Raw genomic sequence first — 17,038 nt, 5'->3', positions numbered from 1 at the left:
CTACAATATGGGTGAACAGTGAGGACATTATGCTGAGTGAAATAAGCCAGTCACAGAAGGACAAAAATGGCAGGATTCCACTTCTATGCGGTATCCAGAGTAATCAAACTCATTGAAACAGAGAGTAGAATGGTGGTTTCCAGGGACTGGCAGGGACTGGAGGGAGGGAAAATGGAGAGCTGTTGAATGGGTACAGAGTTTCAGTTTTGCAAGATGGTTGCACAACAATGTGAATATACTTATCACTACTGAACTGTGCACTTGAAAATGGTTGAGGGCCGGCCCCGTGGCTTAGCGGTTAAGTGTGCGCGCTCCGCTGCTGGCGGCCTGGGTTCAGATCCCGGGCATGCACTGACGCACCACTTCTCCGGCCATGCTGAGGCCGAGTCCCACATACAGCAACTAGAAGGATGTGCAGCTATGACATACAACTATCTACTGGGGCTTTGGGGGAAAAAAAGTAAATAAATAAAATTAAAAACAAAATGGTTGAGAGAGTACATTTATGTTATGTGTATCATAGTTTTTAAAAAGTCAGATTAAAATGAGTGACCATCATTTTTCCTTCTTTCTCCAGGAACGCACTGGTTGATTGAAATTCTCTGCCTGATTTTCTCCAAGGGGGATCCCAAGTGGATCCAATCTGTGCCTATTTGGGACCGCTCACCCTGGGTAGAGACTGAGAGTGGCTATAATTCACTGAAGGATAAGGAAGGCCCCCGCCTCATCAGCTCCCACCTCCCCATCCAACTCATCCCCAAGTCTCTCTTCAGTTCCAAGGCCAAGGTCAGTGCTCAATGGTCAAGAATGGTCCATTCTTGAGTGCAAGCGTGTAGACCCCTCCACAGGTGATACCACCCAGATGTAAACCAGAGGAACATGAAATGACAACACCAGAATCTTAGAAAACCATGTTTTAAACCCAACCAGGATTTATAACTGCGTTACATACTAGATAACCCCCCTCTGCTGCTCTAAAAAATATTTAAGTAAATGGCTCCTGCCGCTTAGGTTGAAGCACCAGATATGCAGTGGGTGAGATGGGAAGCAGCCTATTCATAAATCAATGCCTAAATCCAGGAAGACTGCTCTGGCATCATGGCTGGTTTCTCTAACCACTCTGTCTTCCTATATATAGCTGTCTGTTGGGCTCGGCAGCCACAGGAATCTCTCATGGGGGTAAAAGATAATCCCCAGGAGAGACCATGGATATCCAGGATCTAGCATATCTCAGATTATTTTTAGAAATAGACTTTCCTGGAAGGTGCTCATTGGCTTATGATTTTTAAAAATGTTTTATGCTTAAATTAGATTGTGAAGCTTAGAATAATTTCTTCCTCTCTTGGAAATTTCATAATGTGTAGCAACACAATGAAGTTTTTTTTTTAAAGTCATCACTTCACAAGCTTCTTTATAATTCAGTTATTTATGTGTGTCTTATTGGTGTTTGTTGAATCCCTGTGTGGGGAAACTGAGGCCTAGAGAGAGTTGGGACCTAGAATAATGTCACAAAGGAAATTGGTGCAGAATCCAGAGTATAAGTCAGATGTTCAAATGCCAAGTGTTCTTGCATGTGTGTGTCTGTGTGTGTGCACTAGTCTTAAGTATTAACTCGTTGAATCTTTACTTATGTACACAACTGGGTTAACTCCTTGCAGGGCGTTTTGTCCTATCCAAAACCTACTAAGATATTTGGTCCATAGGACATTTAGTCCATGCGAAAAGGTTCTTGACATTTGGTCCTCTTCAAAACATTCACGAGCATGTTTGCTCCACACTAAATGGTTTTGAACAGGATAAAATATCAAGGTCCTTTTGGTGTGTGGACCCAATGTCTTCATGGACAGTTGACAGTACCAAACATGGCCAAATACCAAGGACCAATGTCTCCACAGACACTTTGCATATGACCAAATATCAAGGACCTTTTGATGTGGATCAAATATCTTATGGACATTTTGCACAGACCAGATGTCTGCTAATGGGGTAACTACCTTCCAGACCCAGATTTAGAACATTTCCACTCCCCCAGAAAATTCCCTCATTTACCTCCCCAATCAGTGCCCACCCACGGAGGTGACACTCTCCTGACTTCTAACTCTATAGATTAGTTTGCTTGTTCTGGAACTTCATATCAAGAGATTTATACCATAAGAACGTCTGCTGTGTATCTATGAATATAGCAGTTTGTTAATCCATCTCCTGGTAGTAATCTTTATTTTATTTATTTTTTTTTTTTAAGATTTTATTTATTCATTTTTTCCCCCCAAAGCCCCAGTAGATAGTTGCATGTCATAGGTTCACATCCTTCTAGTTGCTGTACGTGGGACTCGGCCTCGCGTTGGACGGAGAAGTGGTGCCTCGGGGCGCGCCCGGGATCCGAACCCGGGCCGCCAGCATCAGAGCGCGTGCACTTAACCGCTAAGCCACGGAGCCGGCCCTGGTAGTAATCTTTAAACCATACTACACAAATATACTGCCACTCACCTTTTAAACCTTCTTGTTGCTTCCCATTGTGAGTAGACTACAATATCCAAGAGGGAAGGGACAACGCTTTCCTCTTCCATTTTATATTCTTAGTATTATCCCAGTGAATTGTTCATAGGAACCTAAAAAAAATTTGGTTAATGAATGCAACAACTAATTTATTAAAAGAATTCATTGCTATTTATTTATTTATTTATTTATTTATTTATTTATTTTTGTGAGGAGATCAGCCCTGTGCTAACATCTGCCAATCCTCCTCTTTTTTTTTTTGCTGAGGAAGACTGGCCCTGTGCTAACATCCATGCCCATCTTCCTCCACTTTATATGGGATGCTGCCACAGCATGGTTTGCCAAGCAGTGTGTTAGTGCGCGCCTGGGATCCGAACCTGTGAACCCCGGGTCGCCGCAGCAGAGCGCGCGCACTTAACCGCTTGCACCACCGGGCCGGCCCCTTCATTGCTATTTAAGAGCATTTTCTAGGAATTGGATTTTTGTCCATTTTTATGAAGATCAAGAAGGATGAGAAATGACTGTATTGATTTTTTTGTTATCCCATTTTTCTCTTTAAGGTGATTTATCTCATCAGAAATCCCAGAGATATTCTCGTGGCTGGTTATTTTTTCTATAGGATTTCAAATTTTATTAAGAAACCAGAGTTACTGGAAGAATATTTTGAATGGTTCATCCAGGGAAATGGTGAGTGAATGTAAAATATGGAAGCTGGTGGATTGTCAGAGGCCTTTATCGGACCTCATCTTATACCCAACTAGAGATCTCTACATCTCACCATCCCGGGGGTATAAGGCCCATCACTGTTGGAATCCAAATTTTCGAAGTCCACATTCTCTCCTGCAGAGCAGCAGAACCACAGCCAGCCTTTCAGCTTGCCCCATCATGTACCATCCTAGCTGCGTTCTGAGTCTCCAGTGCTTGTCCAGTACTAACATGGAGTACTCATATTCTTCTCTACTCTCCTCATTCGTGACTTTCTGAAAGTCAGCTTTTCATTGGCTTCCTGGACAACACAATCCTGACTTCCCACCATTTTTTAGACGGATGTTTCTAAAACTCCCTTAATCCTCTTGTCCTGTCTGTCTCATAAATGTACACATTCTACTATAATCTCTCTACTTTTAATTACACAGAATTTCTGGATTTTCTTAGATGCTTGGAATTTTGCATTTTTTCTCAAAACTACATGATGACTCCTATTTCTCAGCTATGATACGTCTCCTTGGCTTCAGCTGTCTTTCTCTAACAGCCCATGGACATCTTCACTGGAGAGAGCCACAGATACCTCTAATTCAATATGTTCAAACTGAACACATTTCCCCCATATCCCAAACTGCTCCCACTGCAGGTTGATCTTATTCAATAAGTAGATCCATCCCTCACCCAAGGGTAGCCTGATTCTGACATCTCACAAGTGTCATCTGTTTCCCATCCCACTCCCCCATGCCACTCAGGACACTTTCCTTTATCTGTTTATTATCCCAGTCCCACAATCTTGACTAATATCTTCATTCTGGTCTCGGCTAAAGTGTCTCTGTATTTAGGAAAGTCTTCCTTTTCGATACTATATAAAATAGCATCCCTCCCCATCTCTACAGTCTTATGTTTTTTTTTCCCTTAGCACTCATCACCAATGAGTATGTAGTCTATTTGTTTGTTTATTCCATGTGTCTCTCCACTAAAATGTAAGCTCTTTGAGTTGTTCATTCTTGACCCCAGGTCCTAGCGTGGTGCTTGCCACGTGGTAAGCAGGTAATACACTTTTGTTAAATAATGAATATTTATTTGCCACCAGAGAAGCCATCTGGTTGTGGACTTTTGTTTTTTGGGAGGTTTTTGATTACTGTTTCAATCTCTTTATCTGTAATTGGTCTATTCAGATTCTCTTTTTTTCCTGATTCAGTTTTTGGCGTTTGTATGATTCTAAGAATTTATCCATTTCTTTTAGGTTATCCAATTTGTTGGCATATAGCTTTTCATAGTATTCTCTTATAATCCTTTGTATTTCTGTGGTATCCGTTGTAATTTCTCCTCTTTCATTTCTTTTTTTCTTTTATAATTTTTATTTATTTATTTTTTCCCCCAAAGCCCCAGTAGATAGTTGTATGTCATAGCTGCACATCCTTCTAATTGCTGTATGTGGGATGCGGCCTCAGCATGGCCGGAGAAGCAGTGCTTCGGTGCACACCCGGGATCCGAACCCGGGCTGCCAGCAGCGGAGCACACGCACTTCACCACTAATCCACAGGGCTGGCCTTCCTCTTTAATTTCTAATTTTATTTATTTGAGACTTCTCTCTTTTGTTCTTAGGGAGTCTGGCTAAGAGTTTGTCAAATTTGTTTACCTTTTGCAAGAACCAGCTCTTAGTTTCATTGATCCTTTCTATTGTTTCTTTTTTCTTTTTTTTTTAGTCTATTTCATTTATTTCTGCTCTGATTTTTATTATTTCCTTCCTTCTACTGACTTTGGGCTTCATTTGTTCTTCTGTTTGTAGTTCTTTTATGTATAGTGGTATATTGTTTACTTGATATTTTTCCCATTGCTTGAGGTAGGCCTCTATTGCTATAAATTTCCCCCTTAGTACCACTTTTGCTGTATCGCATAAGTTTTGGTATGTTGTGTTTTCATTTTCATTTGTCTCTAGGTATTTTTTGATTTATACTTTGATCCAATAGTTGTTCATTAGCACATTGCTTAGTCTCAACATCTTTGTGACTTTTCCAGCTTTCTTTTTGCAGTTCATTTCCAGTTCACACATTGTGGTCAGAAAAGATGCTTGATATGATTTCAATCTCCTTAAATTTATTGAGGCTTATTTTGTTCACAACATATGGTCCATCTTTGAGAATATTCCATGTGCACTTGAGAAGAATGAGTATTCTGCTGCTTTTGGATGGAGTGTTCTATAGATATATCTATTAGGTCCATCTGATCTAGTGTTTCATTTAAGGCCATTGTTTCCTTGTTGACTTTCTGTCTGGATGATCTATTCATTAATGTAAGTGGGGTATTAAAGTCTCCTACTATTATTGTGTTGCTGTCAATTTCTCCCTTTAAGTCTGCTAATAGTCGCTTTTTATACTTCAGAGCTCCTAAATTAGGTTCATATATATTAATACGTGTTATGTCCTCTGGTGGAATGTTCCTTTTATTGTTACATAATGTCCATCTTTGTCTCTTCTTATCTTTTTTGGCTTGAAGTCTGCTTTGTCTCATATAAGTACAGCTACACCAGCTTTCTTTTGGTTGCCATTTGCTTGGATTATTATCTTCCATTCCTTCACTCTGAGCCTATGTTTGTCTTTAGAGCTGAGATGGGTCTCCTGGAGGCAGCATATCATTGGATCTTGATTTTTAATCCATCCAGCCACTCTGTGTCTTTTGATTGGAGAATTCAATCCATTTACATTTAGAGTGATTATTGATGTATGAGGGCTTAATAATGCACTTTGTCTTTTGTTTTCTGATTGTCCTATATTTCCATTGCTTCTTTTTCCTTGTATTTCTGTCTGCCATTTCAGTTTGGTGGTTTTCTGTGATGTTTTTCTCAGTTTCCTTTTTTAAGAAATATTTTGTGACTGTGCTCTGATTTTTTGTTTTGTGGTTACCAGGAGGTTTGTATAAATGATCTCGTAGACGAGATAGTCCTTTTTCTGCTGATAGCATCTTATCTCCATTAGCCTATGCAGGTTCCATCTTTTTCCTCTTCCCCTTCTATGTTTTTGTTGTCATAAATTATCCTTTTTTGTATTGTGAGTTTGTTACCAAATTGAAGTAGTTATAGTTATTTTTGATGTTTTCTTTCCCTTTAGCCTTTGTGTTATAATTGTTTACTAATCTACTCTAATATAGAGTTGCAATTTTCTGGTTCTGTCTTTTTATCACCTTTCTTAAAACTTTGTAAACCTTTGACTTTTTGTTTCAGGTAGGAGGGCCCATTTAAACATTTCTTGTAAGGCAGATCTAGTGGTGGTGAACTCCCTCAGCTTTTGTTTGTCTGGGAAAGCTGTTATTTCTCCACCATATCTTAAGAATAACTTTGCTAGATAAAGTATTCTTGGCTGATAGTTTCTGTCTTTCAATATTTTGAATATATCATTCCACTCTCTCCTAGCCTGTAGGGTTTCTGCTGAGAAATCTGCTGAAAGCCTGATGGGGGTACCTTAGTAAGTTATTTTTTTCTCTCTTGCTGCCCTTAATATTGTTTTTTATTCAGTGTCTTTTGACGGTTTTAATATAATATGCCTTGGAGAAGATCTTTTTTCATTGAGATAATTAGGAGTTCTATTAGCTTCATGTACTTCTATATCCAGTTCCTTCCCCAGGTTTGGGAAGTTCTCAGCTACTATTTCTTTGAATGAGCTCTCTGCTCCTTTCTCCCTCTCTTCTCATTCTGGGATGGCCATTATCCTTATGTTGCTTTTTCTAATTGAGTCAGATATTTATCATAAAATTTCTTCATTTAAAAAAAATCTTAATTTTCTCTCCTCTTCCACCTGAATCATTTTTAGATTTCTATTTTTGAGCTCACTAATTCTCTTTTCTATATGGTCTGCTCTATTTTCACTGCTCTCTACTTTATTTTTTATCTCATTAGTTTTGTTCTTCTCCAGAATTTGTTTGGGTGTTTTTTTTTTTTTTTTACACTTTCAATCTCGTTCATGAAGTATTTCTTCTATTCATTGATTTTATTCCTGAGCTCATTGAACTGTCTTTCTGAGTTTTCTTATAAGTCACTGAGTTTCTTCATGACAACTATTTTGAATTCTTTGTCAAATTGCAATCTTCTGTGACTTCAAGCTTGGTTTCTGGAGAGTTGTCAGTTTCTTTCTGTTCTGCTGTGTTACTATGTTTCTTTTTTTATTGTGGTAACATTGGTTTATAACATTCTTATAAATTTCAGGTTACATCATTATATTTCGATTTCTGTGAAGATTACGTCATCTTCACTACCCAAAGACTAATTACCACCCCTCACCACACACATGTACACAACCACCCCTTTCGCCATCCTACCTCCCCCCTTCCTCTGGTAACCACCAATTCAATTTCTGTCTCTATGTGTTTGTTTATTGTTGTTTTTATCTTCTATTTGTGAGTGAGGTCGTATGGTGTTTGACTTTCTCCTTCTGACTTTTTTTGCTTAGCATAATACCCTCAAGGTCCATCCATGTTGTCACAAATGGCTGGATTTCACTGCTTCTTATGGCTGAGTAGTATTCCACTGTGTATGTCTACCACATCTTCTTTATCCTTTCTTCCCTTGACGGGCACCTGGGTTGCTTCCAAGTCTTGGCTATTGTGAATAATGACATGATGAACATAGGTGTGCATATGTCTTTATGCATTTGTGTTTTCATGTTCTTTGGATAAATACCTAGCAGTGGAATAGCTGGATTGTGTGGTAGTTCTATTCTTAATTTTTGAGGAATCTCCATACTGTTTTCCATAGTGTCTGCACCAGTTTGCACTCCCAACAGCAGTGTATGTGAGATCCCTTTTCTCCACATCCTCTCCAACACTTTTCTTTTCTTTTCTTGTGAATTGTAGCCATTCTGATGGGTGTGAGGTGATATCTCATTGTAGTTTTGATTTGCATTTTCCTGATAGTTAGTGATATTGAACATCTTTTCATGTGCCTATTGGCCATCTTTATATCTTCTTTGGAAAAATGTCTCTTTAGATATTTTGCCCACTTTTTAATGGGGTTGTTAGTTTCTTTGTTGTTGAGATGTATGAGTTCTTTGTATATTAACCCCTTATCAGATATATGGTTTGCAAATCTCTTCTCTCAGGTGTTAGGTTGTCTTTTTGTTTTGTTGATTGTTTCCTTTGCTGTGCAGATGCTTTCTAGTTTGATGTAGTCCCATTTGTTTATTTTTTTCTATTGTTTCCCTTGCCCAGTCAGACATGGTACTTGAAAATATGCTGCTAAGACTGAAGCTGAGGAGCGTACTGCCTATGTTTTCCTCTAGAAGTTCATGGTTTCAGATCTTACATTCAAATCTTTATTTTATTTGAGTTAATTTTTCTGTATGGTGTAAGATAATGGTCTACTGTCATTCTTTTGCATGTGGCTGTCCAATTTTCCCAACACCATTTATTGAAGAGACTTTCCTTTCTCCATTGAATGTTCTTGGCTCCCTCATCAAAGGTTAGCTCTCCATAGATGTGTGGGCTTATTTATGGGCTCTGGATTCTCTTCCACTGATTTGTGTGTCTGTTTTTGTGCCAGTACCATGCTGTGTTGATAACTATAGATTTGTAGTATGTTTTGAAATCACAGAGTGTGATACCTGCAGCTTTGTTCCTTTTTTCTCAGGATTCCTTTGGCTGTTCGGGGTCTTTTGTTGTTCCATATAAATTTTAGGGTTCTTTGTTCTAGATCTGTTTAAAATGTCATTGGAACTTTGATAGTGCCTGGATTCAATCTGTAGATTGCTTTAGGAAGTATGGACATTTTTAACATAGTCCCGTCCAAGAGCATAGACTATCTTTCGATTTCTCTGTGTATTTTTCATTTTCTTTCAACAATGTTTTATAGTTTTCAGTGTACAGGTCTTTCACCTTTTTGGTTAAATTTATTCCTAGGTATTTTATTCTTTTTGTTGCAACTGTAAATGGGATTGTATTCTTAATTTCTCTTTCTCCTACCTCGTCATTAGTGTATAGAAACAACTGATTTTTGCATGTTGATTTTGTATTCTGCAACTTTACCATATTCATTTATTATTTCTAAAAGTTTTTTTGGTGGATTCTTTAGGGTTTTCTATATATAAGATCATGTCATCTGCAAATAGTGCCAGTTTCACTTCTTCCTTTCCAATTTGGATCCCTTTGATTTCTTTTTCTTTCCTGATTCCTCTGGCCAGGACTTCCAGTACTAGGTTAAATAGGAGTGGTGAGAGTGGGCATCCTTCTCTTGTTCCTCTTCTCAGAGGTATGGCTTTCAGTTTTTCAGCACTGAGTATGATATTGGCTGTGGGTTTGTCATATATATTGCCTTTATCATGTTGAGGTACTTTCCTTCTATACCCATTTTATTCAGAGTTTTTTTCATAAATGGGTGCTATATCTTGTTAAATGCTTTCTTTGTATCTAGTGAGATGATCGTGTGATTTTTATTCTTCATTTTGTTAATGTGGTGTATCTCATTGATTGATTTAAGTCCCACTTGATCATGGCGGATGATCCTTTTAATGTATTGTTGTTTTCGATTTGCTAGTATTTTGTTCAGGATTTTTGCATCGATGTTCATCAGTGATATTGGCCTGTAATTTTCTTTTTTTGTGTTGTCCTTGTCTGGTTTTGGTATCAGGGTAATGTTGGCCTCATTGAAAGAGTTTGGAAGCTTCCTCTCCTCTTCAATTTTTTGGAAGAGTTTGAGAAGGATAGGTATTAATCTTTTTTGAATGTGGTATAATTCACCAGGGAAGCTGTCTGGTGCTGGGCTTTTACTTTTTGGGAGGTTTTTCATTACTGTTTCAATCTCCTTACTGGTGATCGGTCTATTCAAATTGTCTATTTCATTTTGACTCAGTTTTGGAAGGTTGTATGATTCCAAGAATTTATCCATTTCTTCTAGATTATCCAATTTGTTGGCATATAGCTTTTCATAGTATTTTCTTATAATCTTTTGTATTTCTGTGGTGTCCATTGTAAGTTCTACCATTTCATTTCTAATTTTATTTATTTAAGCCTTTTCTATCTTCTTCTTGATGGATCTAGCTAAAGGTTTGTCAACTTTTTTCATCTTCTCAAAGAACCAGCTCTTCATTTCATTGATTTTTTTTTCTGTTTTTTAAGTCTCTATTTCATCTATTTCTGCTCTGGTCTTTATTATTTCCTTCCTTCTACTGATTTTGAGCTTTGTTTGTTCTTCTTTTTCCAGTTCCTTTAGGTGCACTGTTAGATTATTTATTTGAGATTTTTCTTATCCATTGAGATAGGTGTATCACATTGATTTGCGGATGTTGAACCATCCCTGCATCCCTGGAATAAGTCCCATTGCTATAAACTTCCCTCTTAGAATGGCTTTTGCTGTATCTCATAAATTTTGGCATGTTGTATTTTCATTTTCGTCTCCAAGTATTTTTTGATTTCTGCTTAGACTTCTTTGTTGACCCCATCATTGTTCAGTAGCATTTTGTTTAATCTCCACATATTTGTGGCTTTTCCAATTTTTTTCCTTTAGTTGATTTCTAGTTTCAAACCATTGTGGTCAGAAAAGATGCTTGGTATTATTTTAATCTTATTAAATTTATTGAGACTTGTTTTGTGGCCTAATATGTGATCTATCCTAGAGAATGTTCCATGTGCATTAAAAAAGAACATGTATTCTGTGGCTTTTGGATGGAAAGTCCATCTGGTATATTGTGTCATTTAAGGCCAATGTTTTCTTATTGATATTCTGTTTTTGATCTTCTGTTTGGTTGATTTAATCTTTGGTGTAAGTGGAGTGTTAAACTCCCATACTATTATTTGTTACTGAATATTTCTTCTTTTATGTCTGTTAACAATTGCGTTATGTATTTAGGTGCTCCTATGTTGGGTGCATAGATATTTACAAGTGTTATATCCTCTTGTTGGATTGTTCCCTTGATCATTATGTAGTGCCCTTCTTTGTGTCTTGTTACAGTTTTAAAGTCTATTTTGTCTGATATAAGTATTGCTACCCTACCTTTATTTTCATTGCCATTTGCACGGAGTATCTTTTTCCATCCCTTCACTTTCAGTTTGTGAGCATTTTTAGTTCTCTTGTGTGTCTCTTGTATGCAGCATATATATGGGTCTTTTTTTTTTTTTTATCCAATTGGCCACCCTATGTCTTTTGATTGGATAATTTAGTCCATTGACATCTAAAGTAGTTATTGATAAGTATGTACTTATTGTCATTTTGTTACTTTTTTTCTGGGTGTTTTAGTAATTCTTCCCTGTTCCTTTCTTCTTCTCTTGTTCTCTTCCCTTGCAGTTTGATGGCTTTCTTTACTATTATGTTTGAGTTCTTTTCTCTTAATTTTTTTGTGTATTTATTATAGGTTTCTGGTTTGTAATTACTGTGAGGTTCATATATAATAACCTATGTATATAGCAATCTGTATTAAGTTGATGGTCACTTAAGTTTGACCTCATGCTAAAAGCTCTACTCTTTACTCTTCTCCTCCCACATTTTATGTTTTTGATATCATACTTAACCTCTATTTTCTCATGTGCATCCAGTACCCTCTTATCATGGCAAATGATAATTTTAGTACTTTTGTCTTTTTTTTGGTGGGGAATATTTGCCCTGAGCTAACATCCATTGCCAATGCTCCTCTTTTTTTTTTTTTTTAATTTTTTATATATTTATTTATTTTTTTCCCCCAAAGCCCCAGTAGATAGTTGTACATCATAGCTGCACATCCTTCTAGTTGCTGTATGGGGGACGGGGCCTCAGCATGGCCGGAGAAGCGGTGCATTGGTGCGCGCCCGGGATCCAAACCCGGGCCACCAGCAGCAGAGTGCACGCACTTAACTGCTAAGCCACAGGGCCGGCCCAACCAATCCTCCTCTTTTTGCTGAGGAAGATTGGCCCTGGGCTAATATCTGTGCCCATCTTCCTCTACTTTATATGGGACACTGTCACAGCATGGCTTGACAAGTGATGTGTCTGTCCGTGCCCAGGATCTGAAACCATGAACCCTGGGCTGCTGAAGCAGAGCCCGTGAACTTAAACACTATGCCACTGGGCTGACCCCAGTACTTTTGTCTTTTGACCTTTATATTTTCTTCATATGTGGTTGATTTGCTACCTTTGCTGTATTGATTACCATACTCTTTTGATTACTATAGCTTTGCAGTAGCACTTGAAGTCAAGAAGTCTGATGCCTCCAGCTTTGTTCTTTCTCAGGATTGCTTTATCTATTTGAGGTCTTTTCTGGTCTTACACAAAATTTAGGAATATTTTTATGAGGAAGATTGGCCCTGAGCTAACATCTGTTGCCAATCTTCCTCTTTTTGCTTGAGGAAGATTGTCTCTGAGCTAACATCTGTGCCAATCTTCCTCTATTTTGTATATGGGATGCCACCACAGCATGGCTTGATGAGTGGCGTGTAGATCTGCACCCAGGATCTGAACCTGTGAACCCCGGGTTGCTGAAGCAGAGCATGCAAACTTAACCACTATGCCACAGGCCAGCCCCCAAAATTGTAGATCTTTTATTCTACTTCTGTGAAAGATGCCATTGGAATTTTGATAAGGATTGCATTGAATCTAGATTCCTTTGGGTAGTATGGAGTTTTTCAGAATATTAATAATTCCAATCCAAGAACACAGGATATCTTTCCATTTATTTGTGTCTTCTCAATCTCTTTCATCAATGTATTATAGTTTTTGGTATACAGACTTTCACCTCCTTGGTGAAATTTATTCCTAAATATTTTATTGTTTTGTTATGCTATTGTACATAAGATTGCTTTCTTTATTTTTTTAATTTTTTTGTTTATTGCAGTAACATTGGTTTATGACATTGTAAAAATTTCAGGTGTACATCATTATACTTCTATTTCTGCATAGATTACATCATGTTCACCACCAAAATACCAATTACAACCCATCACCACACACATGTACCGAATTATCCCTTTCACCCTCCTCCCTCCCCCCTTCCCCTCTGGTAACCACCAATCCAATCTCTGTCCCTATGTGTTTGTTTATTGTTGTTATTATCTACTACTTAATGAAGGAAATCATACGGTATTTGACCTTCTCCCTCTGACTTATTTCACTTTGCATTATACCCTCAATGTCCATCCATGTTGTCACAAATGGCTGGATTTCATCGTTTCTTATGGCTGAGTAGTATTCCATTGTGTATATATACCACAGCTTCTTTATCCATTCGTCCCTTGATGGGCACTTAGGTTGCTTCCAAGTCTTGGCTATTGTGGATAACGCTGCAATGAACACAGGGGTGCATGTACCTTTACAAATTGGTGTTTTCAAGTTCTTTGGATAAATACCCAAGAGTGGAATAGCTGGATCATATGGTAGTTCTAGCCTTGATTTTTTGAGGAATCTCCATACTGTTTTCCATAGTGGCTGCACCAGTTTGCACTCCCACCAGCAGTGTATGAGAGTTCCCTTCTCTCCACATCCTCTCCAACACATGTTGTTTCCTGTCTTGTTAATTATAGCCATTCTGACGGGCGTGAGGTGATATCTCATTGTAGTTTTGATTTGCATTTCCCTGATAGTTAGTGATTTTGAACATCTTTTCATGTGTCTGTTGGCCATCTGTATATCTTCTTTGGAGAAATGTCTGTTCAGGTCTTTTGGCCATTTTTTAATTGGGTTGTTAGTTTTTTTGTTGTTGAGATGCATGAGTTCTTTATATATTTTGGAGATTAAGCCCTTATCAGATGTATGGTTTGCAAATATCTTCTCCCAATTGTTAGGTTGTCTTTTCGTTTTGTTGATGGTTTCCTTTGCTGTGCAGAAGCTTTTTAGTTTGATGTAGTCCCATTTGTTTATTTTTTCTATTGTTTCTCTTGCTCGGTCAGACATGGTGTTTGAAAAGATGTTGCTAAGACCGATGTCGAAGAGCGTACTGCCTATGTTTTCTTCTAGAAGTTTCACAGTTTCAGGTCTTACATTCAAGTCTTTAATCCATTTGGAGTTAATTTTTTTTGTGTATGGTGTAAGGTAAGGGTCTACTTTCATTTTTTTGCATATGGCTATCCAGTTTTCCCAACACCATTTGTTGAAGAGACTTTCTTTTCCCCATTGTGTGTTCTTGGCTCCTTTGTCAAAGATTAGCTGTCCATAGATGTGTGGGTTTATTTCTGGGCTTTCGATTCTATTCCATTGATCTGTGTGTCTGTTTTTGTGCCAGTACCATGCCGTTTTGGTTACTACAGCTTTGTAGTATATTTGAAATCAGGGAGTGTGATACCTCCAGCTTTGTTCTTTTTTCTCAGGATTCCTTTAGCTATTCGGGGTCTTTTGTTGTTCCATATAAATTTTAGGATTCTTTGTTCTATTTCTGTGAAAAATGTTGTTGGAACTTTGAAAGGGATTGCATTGAATCTATAGATGGCTTTAGGAAGTATGGACATCTTAACTATGTTAATTCTTCCAATCCAAGAGCAAGCACGGAATATCTTTCCATTTCTTTGTGTCTTCTTCAATTTCTTTCAGCAATGTTTTATAGTTTTCGGTGTACAGATCTTTCACCTCTTTGGTTAAGTTTATTCCTAGGTATTTTATTCTTTTTGTTGCAATTGTAAATGGGATGGTGTTCTTAATTTCTCTTTCTGCTACTTCGTCGTTAGTATACAGAAATGCAACTGATTTTTGTATGTTGATTTTGTATCCTGCAACTTTACCTTATTCGTTTATTACTTCTAAAAGTTTTCTGGTGGATTCTTTAGGGTTTTCTATATATATAATCATGTCATCTGCAAATACTGACAGTTTCACTTCTTCCTTTCCAATTTGGATCCCTTTTATTTCTTTCTCTTGCCTGATTGCTCTGGCTAGGACTTCCAGTACTATGTTAAATAGGAGTGGTGAGAGTGGGCATCCTTGTCTGGTTCCTGTTCTTAGAGGGATGGCTTTCAGTTTTTCCCCATTGAGGATGATATTAGCTGTGGGTTTCTCATATATGGTCTTTATTATGTTGAGATACTTTCCTTCTATACCCATTTTATTCAGAGTTTTTATCATAAATGGATGCTGTATCTTGTCAAATGTTTTCTCTGCATCTATTGAGATGATCATGTGATTTTTATTCTTCATTTTATTAATGTGGTGTATTACGTTGATTGATTTGCGAATGTTAAACCATCCCTGCATCCCTGGAATAAATCCCACTTGATCATGGTGTATAATCTTTTTAACGTATTGTTGTATGCGATTTGCTAGTATTTTGTTGAGGATTTTTGCATCGATGTTCATCAGTGATATTGGCCTGTAATTTTCTTTTTTTGTGTTGTCCTTGTCCGTTTTTGGTATCAGGGTAATGTTGGCTTCGTAGAATGAGTTAGGGAGCTTCCCCCCTCCTCAATTTTTTGGAAGAGTTTGAGAAGGATACGCATTAAGTCTTCTTTGAATGTTTGGTAGAATTCACCAGGGAAGCCGTCTGGTCCTGGAGTTTTATTTTTTGGGAGGTTTGTGATTACCGTTTCAATCTCCTTACTGGTGAGTGATCTATTCATATTCTCTACTTCTTCTTGATCCAGTTTTGGAAGGTTATATGATTCTAAAAATTTATCCATTTCTTCCAGATTGTCGAATTGGTTGGCATATAGCTTTTCATAGTATTCTCTCATAATCTTTTGTATTTCTGAGGTGTCTGTTGTAACCTCTCCTCTTTCAATTCTGATTTTACTTATTTGTGCCTTCTCTCTTTTTTTCTTGGTGAGTCTAGCTAAAGATTTGTCAATTTTGTTGATCTTTTCAAAGAATCAGCTCTTGGTTTTATTAATTTTTTCTATTTTTTTTTAGTCTCTATTTCATTTATTTCTGCTTTGATTTTTATTATTTCCCTTCTTCTACTGATTTTGGGCTTGGTTTGTTCTTCTTTTTCCAGTTCCTTCAGGTGCATTGTTAGATTGTTTATTTGAGATTTTTCTTGTTTGTTGAGATAGGCCTGTATCACTATAAACTTCCCTCTTAGAACCACTTTTGGTGTATCCCATACATTCTGGCATATCGTATTTTCATTTTCATTTGTCTCCAGGTATTTTTTGATTTCTTCTTTGATTTCTTCGTTAACCCAGTCGTTGTTCAGTAGCATTTTGTTTAATTTCCATGTATTAGTTGCTTTTCTGATTTTCTTCCTATAGTTGATTTCTACTTTCATACTGTTGTGGTCAGAAAAGATGCTTGGTATTATTTCAATCTTCTTAAATTTATGGAGACTTGTTTTGTGGCCTAATATGTGATCAATCCTGGAGAATGTTTCATGAGCATTTGAAAAGAACGTGTATTCTTCGGTTTTTGGATGGAATGCTCTGTATATATCTACTAGGTCCATCTGTTCTAGTGTGTCGTTTAAGGCCAATGTTTCCTTATTGATCTTCTGTTTGGATGATCTATTCATTGGTGTAAGTGGAGTGTTAAAGTCCCCTGCTATTATTGTGTTACTGTCTATTTCTGTTTTTATGTCTGTTAATAATTGCTTTATATATTTAGGTGCACCTACATTGGGTGCGTAGATATTTACAAGTGTCATAGCCTCTTGTTGGATGGTTCCCTTGATCATTATGTAATGCCCTTCTTTGTCTCTTTTTAGAGCTTTTGTTTCAAAGTCTATTTTGTCCGATATGAGTACTGCTACCCCAGCTTTCTTTTCATTGCCATTTGCGTGGAGTATCTTTTTCCATCCCTTCACTTTCAGTTTGTGAGTGTCTTTAGGTCTGAAGTGTGTCTCTTGTATGCAGCATATATATGGGTCTTGTTTTTTTATCCAGTCAGCCACCCTATGCCTTTTAATTGGAGCATTTAGTCCATTGACGTTTAAAGTAGCTATTGATAAGTATGTACTTACTGCCATTT

General features: G+C 37.4%; 1 protein-coding gene across 2 annotated transcripts in view; it reads left to right on the top strand.

The window, feature by feature from the left end:
* LOC147912834 (sulfotransferase 2A1-like) overlaps positions 1-17,038 on the top strand; it is a 31,531-nt gene that overhangs the window by 1,048 nt on the left and 13,445 nt on the right. For both annotated transcript variants that reach the window (XM_087421445.1, XM_087421446.1), the window contains exons 2-3: positions 578-786; positions 3,057-3,183. In XM_087421445.1, coding sequence (XP_087277571.1) covers positions 578-786; positions 3,057-3,183 — 336 coding nt within the window. The remainder of the gene's footprint in view (positions 1-577; positions 787-3,056; positions 3,184-17,038) is intronic.

The sequence above is a fragment of the Ceratotherium simum genome, chromosome 33 (assembly GCF_057802395.1).
Source record: "Ceratotherium simum simum isolate JZ-2026a chromosome 33, ASM5780239v1, whole genome shotgun sequence".
NCBI classification, from domain to species: domain Eukaryota; kingdom Metazoa; phylum Chordata; class Mammalia; order Perissodactyla; family Rhinocerotidae; genus Ceratotherium; species Ceratotherium simum.
Note: the sequence above shows the minus strand (reverse complement) of the source record. Positions and strands in the feature narration are given on the sequence as shown.